The 18,828-nt window shown below is 38.1% G+C and overlaps 1 protein-coding gene across 1 annotated transcript in view; it reads right to left on the bottom strand.

The window, feature by feature from the left end:
* IMPG1 (interphotoreceptor matrix proteoglycan 1) overlaps positions 1-16,786 on the bottom strand; it is a 162,877-nt gene extending 146,091 nt beyond the window's left edge. Inside the window, 1 exon segment of the mRNA NM_174362.3 lies at positions 16,545-16,786. Coding sequence (NP_776787.2) covers positions 16,545-16,611 — 67 coding nt within the window. The 5' untranslated portion in view covers positions 16,612-16,786.
* Positions 16,787-18,828: the final 2,042 nt, after the last annotated feature.

Below are 18,828 nucleotides of genomic sequence, written 5' to 3' on the forward strand. Positions count from 1 at the left end.
CAAGAATAAAGATAAGTAGAGATTAATAAAATATAAAAGAAAAGATAACAAAACAGAGAAGAAAAAGCCATATAAAAGCAAAAAATTTTTCCTTTGAAAATACTAATAACAAAAACAAAAAACATGAGAAAGAGAAGGTACAATTAATTACTATCAAGATTGAAAAGGAAGACATCACTATACTTTCTAATGGCATGAGAAACTTAACAATGTTTTGTTGATAAATTTGAAATTTTGATGAAATGGATAAATTCTAGAATATGTAAATTACAAATTTATTATACAAAATGAATGTAAGCAGAGACAGAAGAGTTATTATAATCTTTAAAAAACTGAGTCAGTAGCCAAATATCTTTTCATAAATATAACTCTTCACCTAAGAGTTCTATCAAACATTCATGGAAAGAATAACTTTATTTTCATACAAACTCTTAAAAACCTGATGAGGAAAGTATGAGAAAAATATCATGGTCCAATCTCACTTATGAAAATGAATGTAATAATGTGAAATAAAATATTAGCAAATGGAATCCAGCAGAGTGTGAAAAAAGACGACGACCAAGCTATCTCAGGAATATCAGGTGGGTTTAATATTTGAAATTGATTAAGGTAGTTTTTCACAATGAATTAAAAGGAAAAACCACTTGATAATCTCAGTAGGTACAGAAGTTCATGATATATATCTATTTATCCATGATTAAAACTCTTAGGACTAGAAAGGAACTTTTTAAAACTTGATGTAGCAGATTTTCAAAAACAAAACAAGTACAGAATCTAAAACAAACACCATTCTTAATGGTGAACTATGAAAGCATCCCCTTCCAGATCAGTATCAAGGTTATATGCAATATCAAAGTATATGGTGTATGCAATCACCATCTCTCTTTATATAGAATATAAAGGAAATAAACATAGGCAATAGTGGATGGCCTATGGAAGGCAGTAAGAAAATATAAAGAAGAAGATACAAATACTGAAAAGGGAGATCTTTAGTTTTTGTTATTCAAAAATGGTATAATTTTTAAGCAGAAAACTCCAAAGAATTGCTAGTGAATTTTCAGAATTAAGATTGTTCAGCAAAGCTAAGGGATATAAAGCCAATTACTTTTCTACACAAAAACTGCCATAAGAGAGCTATTTACAAGATTACAGTTAATACCAAGTAGCTAGGGATAAGTCCACGGTGTGCAAGCCCTTTACAATATAATTATGCAACTTTATTATAAAGTACTAATAACAGGAGAGATAGTCCATGTTTCTGGATAGAAAGACTTAACATTATAAGGGTGTCAATTTTTCCCCAAATTGATCTACATATTCAATACAACTCCAATCCAATCTCAGTGGTACTTAGTGATCTAATTTTAGACATATTATAGAAGAGTGGAGGGTCAAGAATAGCTTAGACATTCCTGTAGAAAGAGAACAATGCCAGGCAAGCATGGTTACAAGATTTCAAGATTATTATAAATTTGTAATAACTAAAGCAATGTGGTACCAGCTCAGGTGTAATAAAATTAACAAACCCATGTTCAGAACATGGGGAGAGAGGAGGTGAAGCTGAGATGTATGGAGAGAGTAACATGGAAACTTACATTACCATATGTAAAATAGACAGCCAATGGGAATTTGCTGTATGTCTCAGGGAATTCAAACAGCGGCTCTATCAACTTAGAGGGGTGGGATGGGGAGGGAGATGGGAGAGAGTTTCAAGAGGGAGGGGATATATGTATACCTATGGCTGATTCATGTCGAGGCTTGATAGAAAACAACAAAATTCTGTAAAACAATTATCCTTCAATTTAAAAATAAATAAATTAAAACAAGCAAACAAACAAACCCATGTTCATGACAGAAAAGGCATCACAGACCAGAGAGAGAAGAAGAAACTATCCATTGAATAGTGCTGAAACAATTGATGATCCATATATATATATTTTTAAAGAAACCATTTTCCTGCTTCACACACATCAGATCAGATCAGATCAGATCAGTCACTCAGTCGTGTCCGACTCTTTGCGACCCCATGAATCGCAGCACGCCAGGCCTCCCTGTCCATCACCAACTCCTGGAGTTCACTCAGACTCACGTCCATCGAGTCAGTGATGCCATCCAGCCATCTCATCCTCTGTCGTCCCCTTCTCCTCCTGCCCCCAATCCCTCCCAGCATCAGAGTCTTTTCCAATGAGTCAACTCTTCGCATGAGGTAGCCAAAGTACTGGAGTTTCAGCTTTAGCATCAGTCCTTCCAATGAACACGCAGGACTGATCTCCTTTAGAACGGACTGGTTGGATCTCCTTGCAGTCCAAGGGACTCTCAAGAGTCTTCTCCAACACCACAGTTCAAAAGCATCAATTCTTCGGCACTCCGCCTTCTTCACAGTCCAACTCTTACATCCATACATGACCACTGGAAAAACCATAGCCTTGACTAGACGGACCTTTGTTGGCAAAGTAATGTCTCTGCTTTTCAATATGCTGTCTAGGTTGGTCATAACTTTCCTTCCAAGGAGTAAGCATCTTTTAATTTCATGGCTGCAGTCACCATCTGCAGTGACTTTGGAGCCCAGAAAAATAAAGTCTGACACTGTTTCTACTGTTTCCCCATCTATTTCCCATGAAGTGGTGGGACCCGATGCCATGATCTTCGTTTTCTGAATGTTGAGCTTTAAACCAACTTTGTCACTCTCCACTTTCACTTTCATCAAGAGGCTTTTGAGTTCCTCTTCACTTTCTGCCATAAGGGTGGTGTCATCTGCATATCTGAGGTTATTGATATTTCTCCCGGCAATCTTGATTCCAGCTTGTGCTTCTTCCAGTCCAGTGTAGGAGGTGGTAATAGTAACCGTGATGATCATCATTGTCATTTAGGAGCTGGTGTTTATTGAGCAAAAGTTTCTACAATAGTATTAAATGCTTCACTAATCTTCATTACAGACCTATGAAGCAGATTCTGCTATTATTTTTTCCCATTTTATTGATTAGAAGCCATAAGATGGAGAGATGTGTGGGACCCAGAAATTTGCTAAGGTCACACAGCTCATAAGTGACAGAATTCTTTATGTATCTGTGTGCTGTATTGGGGACTTCTCAAGTGGTGCTATTGGTAAAGAATCTGCCTGCCAATGCAGGAGATGCAAAAGACTCAGGTTCGATTCTTGGGTCGGGAAGATCCCTGGGAGTGGGAGGTGGCAAACCATTCCAGTATTCTTACTTGGAAAATTTCATGGATAAACAAGCCTGGCAGGCTACAGTCCATGGGACCACAGAGAGTCAGACACCATTGAGCTGTGTTGAATGCACTGCTGTGCAAACCTGAAAGCCTTGGCTTTTAACTGTGCCATCATGGAAATGAGGAAGAATCAGACTGCAGGTTCAAAGAGAAAGAGAAGCTTTGAAAATCAGCTTTGGACTAGATCAGGGAATCAGAGATAAGTTTGACTGTGGAGGGCCCAATTAAGGGTTTGGGGCATGAATTTGTTGATCAAGCATTTTGTCTGACATTTTCTAAAGAGATTCTCTAAAGCTAGTTACCCAAAATGGGGTTAATCAAAGCAAATGGAGCAGAAGGTCAAGGTCTAAGGTTTCTAATAAGAAGACTTTTGAGAGAGGTTCAAAAGTGGATCCCAGTACCAAGGGTTAATATGAAGGATTCTGAGGGCTGGCTAGGTTGAAGAACTGGAGAAATTGAGAGAGGCCTCCCAGACGGTGCTAGTGTAAAGAACTCACCTGCCGATTCAGGAGACATAAGAGATGCACGTTGGATCCCTGGGTTGGGAAGTTCCCCTGAAGAAGGGCATGACAATCCACTTCAATATTCTTGCGGGAAGAATCCCATGGACAAAGGAGCCTGGTGGGCTACGGTCCATGGGGTTGCAAAGGGTTGGACATGATTGAGGTGACTTGGCACACAACACACAGAGGGATTGGGGTGTTTTGCTGATAGTGAAAATTATATTCCACAAAGGCAAGAAGGAGAGATTATTAGAAAGAGGTGTTTCAGAATTGTGTATCTCGAATCTGGAAATATTACAGACCTGTAGGTGAAGTTTCAGCATTTTGATAGAGGGGTATTTTTGGTTCAGGAGAGGCTTTCCTGCTGTGTCTGACTTCACCCATTTGGTCAGGTACTACCTTTAGATACATCAGTTCAGTTCAGTTCAGTCGCTCAGTCCTGTCTGACTCTTTGCGACCCCATGAATCGCAGCATGCCAGGCCTCCCTGTCCATCACCAACTCCCGGAGTTCACTCAGACTCACATCCATCGTGTCAGTGATGCCATCCAGCCATCTCATCCTCTGTCGTCCCCTTCTCCTCCTGCCCCTGATCCCTCCCAGCATCAGAGTCTTTTCCAATGAGTCAACTCTTCACATGAGGTTGCCAAAGTACTGGAGTTTCAGCTTTAGCATCATTCCTTCCAAAGAAACCCCAGGGCTGATCTCCTTCAGAATGGACTGGTTGGATCTCCTTGCAGTCCAAGGGACTCTCAAGAGTCTTCTCCAAAACCACAGTTCTCTTAATAAGTCACTTGCCACTAATGTTGTTGTTCAGTCGCTCAGTTGTATCTGACTCCTTGCGACCTCATGGACTGCAGCATGCCAGGCCTCCCTGTTCCTCACTATCTCCCAAAGTTTGCCCAAGTCCATTGAGTTGGTGATGCTGTCCAACCATCTCATCCTCTGCCATCCCCTCTCCTTTTGCCTTCAATCTTTCCCAGCATCAGGGTGTTGCCACTAAACTTAGACCATAATATTGGGCATTTGAAACAACACCGTGAAAAAAACAACTTTATTTCTTTGAAGAGTTCAGAGTGTCACACTTTCTTAATGAGTAATAGAACTTTTAAAATTGATGCTTCCATTTTTAGGGTAGAGCTGAAGGATGTGGCCAGCCACCCTGAGATCAGTCATGCAAATAAATGTTGGACATGGTCCAGAACTAGCCATCATCTGGTGCTGCTAGCAGAGGAAAGTTGGCTTTTGAATGACTAATAAAAATCATATTAATTGTACTCATTATATTATACTGAATTGATTACTAGACCAAGTAGATATAAAATGGGACTGGATACAGCTGAAATCTCAGGTTTGGTCCTAACCTTCCAACCTCAAATGATTTTAGGAACATTACTTAGCCTTCTCTGCCATAGATTCCTGACCAGAAATGAGCACTTTGTCTACCAAGCAGTGAAATCCTAAGAAATGAGTTAATTAAAATTTGGTTGAGCTTTTACAATAAAAATATAATATTTTTATTGTTAATATGATTGCTAGCTACAAAGCATCGTGATCAACTCTGAATTGACTACGGTTGTTTAAAAATAGTGCCCCTGGGTTTCATGCATGCCTGCTAAGTTGCTTCAGTCACGTCCAACTCTTTGCAACCCTATGGACTGTAGCCTGTCAGGCTCCTTTGTCTATGGGATTCTCCAGGTAAGGATACTGGAGTTGGTTGCAATTTCCTCCTCCATCAGTGGTGTTTGAGGGGATGAAAGATGGTTGGATGAAGGAACCCAAGTTGGGATGAAAGAAGATGCCTTTACAAAGGCACCCAGAAAGACACTTTCCCCAAGAATGTGCTGTGTGTGCTCAGTTGCTTCAGTCCTGTCCAACTTGTTGTGATCCTATGGACTGTTGCCTGCCAGGCTCCTCTGTCCATGGAATTCTCCAGGCAAGAATACTACAGAGGGTCACTGTGCATCTCAATGGGACTCCAGAGGACTGGGGGTGGTTCCTGCTCCACGTGGGCAATGCTGTTTCCACAAAACCTGGTTAACCCTAGTTGCGACAGGCACTGGGCAGTCACCTCTAGTCATCCTTGGACTTTGTTTCTTCTTCAGAGGAGTGCCCGCTTCGTGTTTTGCTGCTCCTCCCAAAATGCTCTGTGGCAGGAAGGCCTATGTCAGACGTCAGACACGCTACTGTGCATCTTAAGTTTGGTCCTTCTCGGCTACCCTGTTGCTCTGTGTGAGAACGAGAAGGAGGGGATATAAGTCCTGACTGAGATGCCAAGTTCTCTGGAGTCCTTCTGGCCCCTGTTTTGGAGCAACTGGTTAGTTTTGCTTGTTGGACTGGCAACTATTGAGAAATCAAGCCCCGAGCCTTTGGAGTGGGAGCACCGGCTCTAAGACCCTAGAAATGAAAGTGAAAGTAGCTCAGTCGTGTCCAGCTCTTTGCAACCCCAAGGAATTCTCCAGGTCAGAATACTGGAGTGGGTTGCCATTTCCTTCTCCAGGGAGTCTTCCCAACCCAGGGATCAAACCCAGGTGTCCCAATTGCAGGCAGATTCTTTGCCAGCTGAGCTACAAGGGAAGTCCCAAGACTACCCTAGACTACCAAAGAACTAACCCTAGGGGTATGAAATTTTGAGAACTCACACCAAGAAAACCACTTGAATAAAGGACCTGGTATCACCCAGGTAGCAGCCTGTACAGGACGCCTCATCTAAGTAACAAACAAAACAAAAATACAAATCCAGCCATCAGTAGACAGGATTACCATGTCACTCAGCCTTACCTATCAGAGGAAAAACAAACAAAAACTCAGCACAAATCTCACCCTATAAGAAACTTATACAAACCACTGGACCAACCTTACAAGGGAAGAAAGCAAAAGGAAGAAAGAATTCAGATTTGAAGCCTGGGAAAAGGAGACCTCAAACACAATAAGTTAAAAAAAATAATGAAAAGGCAGAGAAATACTACACAAATGAAGGAACAAACTAGAAACAGAGAAGTCCAAATAAATGAAGAGGAAAAGGCAAACTACCTGAAAAAGAATTCAGAATAATGATAGTAAAGATGATCAAAAACCTTGAAAACAAGATGGAGAAAATGCAAGAATCAATTAATGAAGACCTAGAAGAATTAAAGAATAAACATATATATGCTGTCTACAAGAAACCTACTTCAGACCTAAAGGCACATATAGACTGAAAGTGAGAGGATGGAAAAATATATTCCATGCAAATGGGAAGCAAAAGAAAGCTGGAGTAGCAATCTTCATATCAGACAGAATTGACCTTAAAATAAAAAAGATTATAAGAGGTAAGGAAAGACACTACATAATGATCAAGGGATCAATCCAAGAGGAAGACATAACAATTGGACATATCTATGCACCCAACATAGGAGCACCTCAATACATAAGACAAACACTAACAGACATAAAAAGATAAATTTACAGTAGCACAATAATAGTAGAAGATTTTAACACCCCACTCACACCAATGGACAGATCATCAAAACAGAAAGTTAATAAGGAAACACAAGTCTTAAATGATACATTAGATGACATGGATCTCATTGATATCTTCAGGACATTCCATCCGAATGCAGAAGAACACACCTTCTTCTCAAGTACACATGGAACATTCTCCAAGATAGACCACATCTTGTCACAAACCAAACCTCAGTAAATGTAAGAAAACTGAAATCATATCAAGCATCTTCTCCGACCACAACACTATGAGACTAGGTATCAATTACAAGAAAAAAACTGTAAGAAACACAAACACATGGAGATTAAACAACACGTTTCTAAATAACCAACAGGTTACTGAAGAAATCAAAAGGGAAATCAAAAAATTTCTAGAAACAAATGACAATGAAAACATGACAACTCAAAACCCATGGGATGCAGCAAAAGCCATTCTAAGAGGGAAGTTTATAGCAATACAATCCTACCCAAGAAACAATAAAAACATCAAATAGACAACCTAACTTTATACCTAAAACAACTGGAAAAAGAAGAACCAAAAAACCCCCAGAATTAATAGAAGGAAAAAATCATAAAGATCTGAGCAAAAATAAATGAAAAAGAAATGAAAGAAACAATAATAAAGGTTAATAAAACTAAAAGCTGGTTCTTTGACAAGATTAAAAAAATTGACAAAACTTTCACAAGACTCATCAAGAAAAAAAGAGAGAAGAATAAAATCAACAAGATTAGAAATGAAAAAGGAGAGGTTACAACAGACAATGCAGGAAACTATTATGAACAACTATATGGCAATAAAATGGATAACCTGGGAGAAATGGACAGGTTCTTAGAAAAAGTTCAATCTTCCAAGACTGAACCAGGAAGAAGTAGAAATTATGAACAACCCAATTACAAGCACTGAAATTGAAGCTGTGGCCAAAAATCTCCCAAAGAACAAAAGCCCAGGACCAGATGGCTTCAAAGGAGAATTCTATCAAACATTTAGAGAAGAGCTAATGCCTATCTTTCTAAAACTCTTTCCAAAAATTTCAGAGGAAGGAACACTTTCAAACTCGTTCTATGAGGCCACCATCACCCTGATACCCAAATCAGACAAAGACAACACAATGACCATAGATGCAAAAGTCCTCAACAAAATTTTATCAAACAGAATTCAGCAACACATCAAAAAGCTCATACACCATGATAAAGTTGGGTTTATTCCAGGGATGCAAGGATTCTTCAATATATGCAAATCAATCAATGGGACACACCATATTAAAAAATTGAAAGATAAAAATCATATGAAAATCTCAATAGATGCAGAAAAAGCATTTGACAAAATTCAGCACCCATTTATAATTAAAACTCTTCAAAAAATGGACATAGAAGGAATCTACCTCAACATAGTAAAGGCCATATATGATAAGCCTAGAGCAAACATTGTTCTCAATGGTGAAAAACTGAAAGCATTCCCCCTAAGATCAGGAACAAGACAAGGGTGTCCACTTTCACCACTATTATTCAACATAGCTCTGGAAGTCCTAGGTACAGAAGTCAGAGAAGGAAAAAAAAAAAAAAAAGAAAAGAAATCCAAATTGGAAAAGAAAAAGTAAAGCTCTTACTGTTTGTAGATGACATGGTACTGTACATAGAGAACCCTAAAGATAGTTTCAGAAAATTACTAGAGCTAATCAGTGAATTTAGAAAAGTTGCAGGATACAAAATTAATACACAGAAATCACTTGCATTTCTATATAGTAACAATGAAAAATCAGAAAGGGAAATTAAGGAATCAATGCCATTAATCATTGCAACAAAAAGAATTAAATATCTAGGAATAAACTTACCTAAGGAGACAGAAGAACTGTACAGAGAAAATTATAAGACACTGATGAAAGAAATCAAAGATGACATAAACAGATGGAGAGATATTCCATGGTCCTGGGTAGGAAGAATCAATATTGTGAAAATGACTATACTACCAAATATAATCTACAGATTCAATGTGATCCCTATCAAATTACCAATGACATTTTTCACAGAACTAGAAGAAAAAAGTTTCACAATTCATCAGTCAGTCAGTTCAGTTGCTCAGTCATGTCCAGCTCTTTGTGACCCCATGGACTATAGCATGCCAGGCCTCCCTGTCCATTACCAACTTCCAGAGTTTACTCAAACTCATGTCCACTGAGTCAGTGATGCCATCCAATCATCTCATCCTTTGTTGTCCCCTTCTCCTCTTGCTTTCAATCTTTCCCAGCATCAAGGTCTTTTCAAATGAGTCAGCTCTTTGCATCAGGTGGCCAAAGTATTGGAGTTTCAGCTTCAACATCAGTCCTTCCAACAAAAATTCAGGACTGATTTCCTCATGGAAACACAAAAGACCCTGAAGAGGCAAAGCAGCCTTGAGAAAGAAGAATGGAATTGGAGGAATCAACCTTCCTGACTTCAGATTATACTCAAAGCTACAGTCATAAAGACAGCATGGTACTGGCACAAAAACAGGAATATAGACCAATGGAACAAGATAGAAAGCCAAGAAATAAACCTATGCACCTATGGGTACCTTATTTTTGACAGAAGAGGCAAGAATATACAATGGGGAAAAGACAGCCTCTTCAATAAATGATACTGGGAAAACTGGACAGCTACACATAAAAAAATGAAATTAGAACACTGCCTAACACCATACACAAAGATAAACTCAAAATGGACTAAAGACCTAAATGTAAGACCAGAAACTATAAAACTCTTAGAGGAAAACATAGGCAGAACATTTAATGACATAAAGCAAGATCCTCTATGACCCACCTCCTAGAGTAAAGGAAATAAAAAACAAAAGTAAACAAGTGGGACCTGACTAAACTTAAAAGTTTTTGCACAGCAAAGGAAACTATAAGTAAGGTGAAAAGACAACCCTCAGAATGGGAGAAAATAATAGCAAATGAAACAACTGACAAAGGATTAATTTCTAAAATATACAAGCAGCTCATACAACTCAATGCCAGAAAAACAAACAACCCAATCAAAAAGTGGGGAAAATACCCAAACAGACATTTCTCCAAAGAAGACATACAGATGGCTAAGAAACATGTGAAAAGATGCTCAACATCACTCATTATTAGAGAAATGCAAATCAAAACCACAATGAGAGATCACCTCATACCAGTCAGAATGGCCATCATCAAAAGGTCTACGAACAATAAATGCTGGAGAGGGTGTGGAGAAAAGGGAACATTCTCACACTGTTGGTGGGAATGTAAATTAATACAGCCACTATGGAAGATGGTATGGAGATTTCTTAAAAAATATGAATAAAACTACCGTATGACCCAGCAATCCCTTTCCTAGGCATGTTCACTGAGGAAACCAATATTGAAAAAGACACATGTATCCTATTGTTCATTGAAGCACTATTTATAATAGCTAGAACATGGAAGCAACCTAGATGTCCATCAGCAGATGAATGGATAAAGAAGTTGTGGTACATATACACAATGGAATATTACTCAGCCATAAAAAGGAATGCCTTTGAGTCAGTTCTAATGAGGTGGATGAACCTAGAACCTATTATACAGAGTGAAGTAAGTCAGAAAGAGAAAGATAAATATTGAAAACAACACATATATACAGAATCTAGAAAAATGGTACTGAAGAATTTACAGGGCAACGGTGGAGAAACAGACTTAGAGAATAAACATATGGACGTGGGGAGAGGGGAGGAGAGGGTGAGATGTATGGAAAGGGTAACATGGAAACTTACATTATCATGTGTAAAATAGATAGCCAACAGGAATTTGCTGTATGGCTCAAGGAACTCAAACAGGGGCTCTGCATCAATCTAAAGGGGTGGGATGGGGAGGGAGGTGGGAGGGAAGTTCAAAAGAGAGGGGATATGTGTATACCTATGGCTGATTCATGTTGAGGTTTGACAGAAAATAACAAATTCTGTAAAGCAATTATTTTTCAATTAAAAAAATAAAAGAATGCTAGAGGGGATTGCCATTTCTTCCTCCAGGGAATCTTCCCAACCCAGCGATTGAACATGGGTCTTCTGTGTTGACAGGCAGTTTTTTACTGCCTGAGTCACCAGGGAAGCCCTCCTCAAGAATGCCTGAATGTAAATGGGAGAATATTTATCTACTGAATACAGCCACATGCTTAGAAGTGTTTATCACTGTTTCGTAGCTCTTTCATATTCTTTCCACATTCACTATGGCCAGAGGAAAGGGGCTGCAATGGGAGTACATTCTCAATAAAAAATCATAGTAATGCATGCTGCCGTTCAGACTTTACAGTGGCATTTCCATATATGAATTCTCATTACCACAGCTTTGCCAGTCAACCACATCAACTCAGTATAGGATAAGCTGTGGCATGCAGCTTGCTTTGGACTCAGAACAAAAAGTACATCCATTTCCCTTATTAAAATAATTTCATCTGACTGGTGCTCTTCATTTGTGAGGTTGACTCCCAGTGACACTGTCTCTCACTCTCAGGGAACTCAGACACCGTGGTTGCTGAAAACCAGACTTTTATTATGGTCACTTCCACATATCTATTTAATTATAAACTTACAGATGATTGTGAAAAACGAACTTGATTGCCTTAGATGGATTATTTTAAAACAGCATAAAACCTGTTAATGTGACTGAGGCACCAAAAGTTTACAGGATCTGAATTGGCAGACAGGCTTAGTGTGCAAATACAGCTGGTATTTAAGGTAGTGGTTTGCTCACGAATGAGGGAAGTGGCCAAGAAAGTAATAGATCATGCCAATGCTGTCTAATTAGTTCACACATACAATAGTCCTTAAGTGTGATCCTCAAAGGAGAAGGCAATGGCACCCCACTCCAGTACTCTTGCCTGGAAAATCCCATGGACGGAGGAGCCTGGTAGGCTGCAGTCCATGAGGTCGCTAAGAGTCGGACACGACTGAGCGACTTCACTTTCACTTTTCACTTTCATGCATTGGAGAAGGAAATGGCAACCCACTCCAGTGTTCTTGCCTGGAGAATCCCAGGGACGGGGAGCCTGGTGGGCTGCCGTCTATGGGGTCGCACAGAGTCGGACACGACTGAAGCGACTCAGCAGCAGCAGCAGCAGCAGCAGCAGCAGTGATCCTCAAAATAAGTGTGGGAGGGTCACAAGGCAGCAGTCACTTTTTCTTTTTAAAGTATATAATCTAATAAATGGTCTGAGGTGTGCTGCCATGGTTTGTTAAGTTGGACACAAAGTGTCTTCAATTTACATGACTTCGATTTTAAGGACATCTTTTCAGGTATAGTTTCAGGATATCTGCCTTCAGCCTTTTGAATTACACTGTTCTGAAACTGTAGCCGAGATGAAAAAATAGAGGAGTCACAAAGTTAATGTGATTGTCATTGGGCAGGTATCTCAGGGATATAAATGAAGCTTTGTTCTCTGTTCTTGGAGCCACAATAAAGGAAAATACCTTCCTGGGTAATTTTATGAAATGAGAACATATCCCAGTAGTAAAGGATTAGCAAGAACTGGAGAGTCTTCAAATGCAAATTTCCTCACATTTCACAGTTGCTAAAATAGTTACTTTACCTTGGGGAACTAATAATAACTTAGCTAAAGGTTTCATTTAGTATAACCAAATATAATGCAAAAAGCACAGACTCTGATAAACACCATTTCCATTTTAGGGCTTGCTAAGGCTGGGTTATCTCTCTTCTCTTTCTTCCACACATAGGAATGTTACAAGCAATTAGATGAAATTACTTATGTGAACTGGAAAGCTAAGAGCATAAAGCTGTGCTGTACACACCAGATGTAACTAGCATCCTCATTTGAAAATTGAAGACAGGCCCCTTTGTATCTTGATGAAGTAATTGTTCTTTGAAACTATTGAACGGTCTTGCTGCCCTAAACAGTTTTATTTAATCAAAACCATTTCATTTTCATGTATCAATGGAAAAACTACATTTGGAATCTGCAAAGCTTAAAGGAAACTTTTTGAAATGTTGCCGTGTCTCTGAATCTCTTAATAATCTGTGCTGGGTACATATACTCTAATGAATAGGAAATACTCTACTTGTGGACTCAAATTGGGAAAAATTACCTAAGAGTATAGGAAAACTTTTGAGGAGCAATTTGGCAATATGAATAAAATACCATGAAACTGTTGATATTGCTTTGACCCAATAATTTTACTCTAGTGAATTTATGCTAGGAATCTTAAATACTGAGAGAGGCTTCTGCACAAAGATATTTATTGTACCGTTACTCATCATAACAAAACAATTAGAAACAGTTCTTTCTTTTTGTTGTGTATTTAGATAAAGCAAATTATGGTGTAACAACTGAAAGGAACAATATGCAGCCAATAGAATGATGATTGTCAAAGCAAGATAACAATGGAGACCAATGTAGATCTAACAGAAAACTTGTGCAAAAAGCTCTATGTAAAACTGTGTGCATGGTAGAACTGCAACCATTTAAATATTAAATAAGCATAGAAAAAAGACTGAGGAAACATATGAAGATGCCAGCATAGGTTGTGTTTGGATAGGTGTACTATGGGTAATTTTCCATACCTTTAAAAAAAATAATCTATAACTTTTTACAACTATTCAAGCTGGATTTAAAAAAGGCAGAAGAACTAGAGATCAAATAGCCAACATCTATGGATCATAGAAAAAGCAAGAGAGTTCCAGGAAAATATTTACTTCTGCTTTATTGACTGTGCCAAAGCCTGTGAGTGTGTGGATCATAACAAACTGTTGAAAATTCTTCAAGAAATGGGAATACCAGACCACCTTACCTGTCTCCTGAGAAATATGTATGCTGGTCAGGAAGCAACAGTTAGAACCCAACATGGAACAACGGACTGGTTCCAAATAGGAAAAGGAGTACATCAAGGTTATATATTGACACCGTGCTTATTTAGCTTAAATGCAGAGTACATCATGCAAAATGCCAGGCTAGATGATGCTTAAGCTGGAATCAAGATTTCTGGGAGAAATAGAAATAACCTCAGATATGCAGATGACACCACCCTTATGGCAGAAAGTGAAGAAGAATTAAAGAGCCTCTTAATGAAAGTGAAAGAGGAGAGTGAAAAAGTTGGCTTAAAGCTCAACATTCAGAAAACTAAGATCATGGCTTCTGGTCCCATCACTTTCTGGCAAATAGATGGGGAAACAATGGAAACAGTGACAGACTTTATTTTTTTGGGCTCCAAAATCACTGCAGATGGTGGCTGCAGCCATGAAATTAAAAGATGCTTGCTCCTTGGAAGAAAACCTATAACCAACCTAGACAGCGTATTAAAAAACAGAGACATTACTTTGCCGACAAAGGTCTGTGTAGTCAAAGTTGTGGATTTTCCAGTAGTCATGTATGGATGTGAGAGTTGGACCCTAAAGAAAGCTGAGTGCCAAAACTGCGGTGTTGGAGAAGATTCTTATAAGTCCCTTGGACTGTGAGGAGATCAAACCATTCTGTGGTTAAGGAAATCATTCCTGAATACTCATTGGAAGGACTAATACTGAAGCTGAAACTGCAATACTTTGGCCACCTGATGCGAAGAACTGGCTCATTGGAAAAGACCCTGAAACTGGGAAAGAATGAAGGCAGAAGAAGGGGACGACAGAGGATGAGATGGTTGGATGGCATCACTGACTCGATGGACATGAGTTTGAGCAAGCTCTGGGAGTTGGTGAAGGACGGGGAACCCTGGTGTGCTGCAGTCCATGGGGTCACAAAGAGTCAGAAGTCAGACATGAGTAAGGACTAAAGTGGCTTACTGATTGACTTTAAATTCCCAGCTTTTAAACTCAAAAGCTAGTTTTATTGAGTTGAACTCCTCTGTCTACCAGAAGCATTTTCTATGTAAATGGTTAATTAGCCATAAATGGGAAACCAGTCATAATGCCTAATTAGCCATAAATGAGAAACCAATCTGGCTAAAGTACATAAACTCTAATTAAGGTAAACCTCGCTAATGAAGATGAACAGAAATTCACAGATCGGAGACTCTTACGGAATAAAAAGCCCCAAACAAGTAACCATGTAAGATCTTTTATTATGCAGTTATAGTACTTTATTTCCTAGACATCGGCATATAACAAATAGCAGTTCTTTTGGTAAGCTTCTTTCACTTAACTTTCTATATGTAATTATGCTATTTGAAATTGTAGTAGCTGATATATAATATATGAAAATAGAAAAAATAGCTACATTAGTTAGCAATTAATTAAACAAATAAAACCAAAGCTGATTTGATGGGTCAGGTTTTGGAAAGTGACAAATTAGTTTGCTTCAGCAGAGTAAGCTCAGAATATACTGAAATCTCATCATTTGTTTCTAATTAAAATGTTTTTATAAATGTAAACATTTATATAAAATTGACAACTGAAAGGTAAGTAAACTTTGTCTCCATCCTTTATCATTTATAGGTAGCAAAACATAAAGGGAGTTTTTATATGATTTTTCCATAAATTTTCTCTTCCCTCCAAATGCAATGACTAAGACGTTACATATAAAATAACTGTTGGAATCTGTTTTTTTTGTGACTTAAGAAATGCAATCAAGTATGTGTTTTACTTTTCCACAGGCATTTTAAAATCAGTGCTTCAGTTAAAAGGTTGATTGTGTAAAGTTATGTCATTCTTACAGAACTGAACATTACTGATTTCAGATGTCTTAAGAAGATCAAGTATGTTATAATGATCAGTCTTATACTTGAAAAAGTGAAGTTTTCTTCAACAGGTTATTTTTTAGTACACTATTTTTCTGAAATATACCTATTTTTGTGACTTTCTTTAGATTCACTTTAAGATTTGCCATAAAAACTTTCAGGGCCTAGTTCTTTTATGCATATAGCCTAATAAGCAGCCAAGTTTCTGAGTTGGTCTTCATCATGGACTCTGAAGATGAAGCACATTTGCTATTTTCTAAGGGAAAGCAGCTCATGATTTAACTATGAGTAAGTAACGAATATTTTTTTTGTCTGATCATAAGTGACAAAGTATTAATTTCATGTTTTTTGTGGACCTACTAATGCTATTAACATTAGTATTATGAATATTGTTCATTTTTTTAAAGAGCAAATAGGATGCATTCATCTTTCTTGTTTATGTAAGTTTCACTTGGCATGAAACTATAAAAAACATATAATGTAAATATAAAATAAATATTTCAAAAAAATCAAGTGAAAATCATTTCTGACAATCATTCAGTCATGATTAATTCAGGGCCTACTGTATACGAGCCCTCAGAAATACAGTGGTGACTTTCTTGATTTTGACTGTTCACCTTTGTAAATAGATTTTATATATAAGCAGTTAAAAAAATAAAGAAGTATTTAACTTACCTTTGATTCCTTGAACTTGAAGAAAAATCCAAAGGAAAAAAATAACTCTTGCAGCTTCCAAATGCATTCTGGCTTTTGTGCATTGATATTTCTGATAATAGTCCCAGAACAGCCCACACTCACATTAAAAAATATGACAGAAATATGAAAAATAATGAAATATTGAATTGACTGAGTGAGGATAACCTTCTCGGCTTATCTTTGTGAGGGTGCCAATTTATGAAGAACAGGAGGCAGTGCCTGCTTCTGGAATAATCTCCTTATCTTCCCCTCAGGTGTAATCTCTGCTTAAGGACCAGCTGGAGAACCTTTATCTCATTAACCTTCTGGAAGAGCATCTGTCAGCCCAGCTCCAGGACCCCAAATGCCATTAAAAACAAGTGTCCACAGACAGAAGGAACGCTTTTTCCCTTAGTTATTCACCTATTACAGGGACACAGAGAGCCAGGGAAGTCCTGACAAACTCAGAAGAAGGCTGACAGTTAGGGTCAAATGTTTTCCAAAGTGACATGTGCGGGATCAGCCATTGAAGGAACTTAATTGTGAGCCCATGGAAGTATGTGGTTATTTGATATGTTCGTCTCCAGAGGTAGCAAAACTGTCTCCATTCCCATAGAATTGAACTGCTTTGACTACTGCGTTCTTTCTGGCATCTGTGAGTACACAGATGACCTTTTAAAGTCCAATTTAAATTAAATTTTTTTTTTTTTTCCGCAGAATGTATACAGTCAAATAGTTCTACAAGATTTGTGCCAAGTAATGGTACCATACCTACCTGCATTCAAAGGTAATGTTGACTTAAAAAAATACCCCACATGAGAGTTGCTAGTTTTATTTGCAGCAAAATGAGGACTGCAACCCAGGAGATAGCACTTCAAACAGTTCTGAGAAACGGTTCCAAAGAAGCAGGGGGAAATGGCAATATATTTGAGATTTTAGGAAAGGGAGGCTACATGTCACCAAGCACATATTTTTCCAGAAGGTTTCTGCTAGCCTGGGGAAGCTTTCTGCTGGTCATGAGGAACAGTCATCACCATGAAGGATTTTAGGGCTTTTCTAGATTTGAGAAGATACAAGAATTCGGCTCATAAATTTGGCTCCTGAAAACACCTAACTATGAAGACCTGTCCTGCCAGTCCCCCTGCGCCCAGCACAGCATGCCTCCCCGGGGCTCTCCACCCTGAACTCCTCGCAGGGAGTTTTGACGATCAGCAGCTGCAGCAGCACGTGATGATTTAATCATGGTAGAGATAGATGGCAAGTGCCCACGGGCATCTGCCAATGTTGTCGTGGACAGCAACCACTTTTAATTCTTTAAGCTAGTTCTTCTAGTAGTCTCATTAGTACCTCTAAATAGTAGGCTTCTGTTGCTAATCTTTTTGTTTTTCACTTTCAGGCATTGTCAAATCACGAATGTTGAGAACGCCTTCTCCCCTGACCCCACCCAATCCTTCCCCACCCTCATAAACAAACTCTAGTCCTATCCTTCCCCCTGCCTCAATCTTATTGTATTTTCAGTGTATTGAAAATTCAATCTTACGTTATTGTGACTGTATACATGCTACATATCTCTGAGCCTGGAATATACTATAATTACTAACAGGTATTGAACTCATGTGTTGTGATCAACATTGTTCTTAGAGATTTCTGTAGATTCCCCACCCGTATTATTTGGATGGTGGCATTCTTGAACTGATTCTCTGACTTTTAAAATTCACACTTTCTTCTATTTCCCCCATACTCTTTCTACTCTCATTTCTAGAACATTTTCTAACTTAATCTTTTAACCTTAAATTTTTATGTCATTTATAATTTCTGGGGAATTGTTTTTGGTGGTTTTTGTCTTAAATTCTTTTCTTTTTAAAAAATTTTAATAAGATACTGTTTCAGGATTTCAAGGATAAAAATTCTTTTACGTCTTTAATGATACTAATAACATTTTCAAAAATTACTTTCTTTTGTTACCTGTTTCATCCAAGCTGAATTTAAAATTTTTTGATCTCATATTCAAAGCTTTTCACAAATATCTGATAATTCTTGGCTGACCACTCACCTATTTTAAAGTCTGTATATAGTTGACTGAAAGTTTTGTGAATAATATTGGAACCTGTGAACTGTGGTCTTCAGTGCAGTAGTATAAATTTGTCACAAGCATTACATGTGACATACTATGAAATTATTTGTCTAAGATCCAAATTTAACTGAGAATTCTACATTTTTATGCTGCATTTGGCAAATCTTTTCCCAGAATATCTGAAGTCAGTATCTTTAAATATTTCCTCCC

The sequence above is a fragment of the Bos taurus genome, chromosome 9, assembly GCF_002263795.3.
Source record: "Bos taurus isolate L1 Dominette 01449 registration number 42190680 breed Hereford chromosome 9, ARS-UCD2.0, whole genome shotgun sequence".
Taxonomy (NCBI): Eukaryota; Metazoa; Chordata; class Mammalia; order Artiodactyla; family Bovidae; genus Bos; species Bos taurus.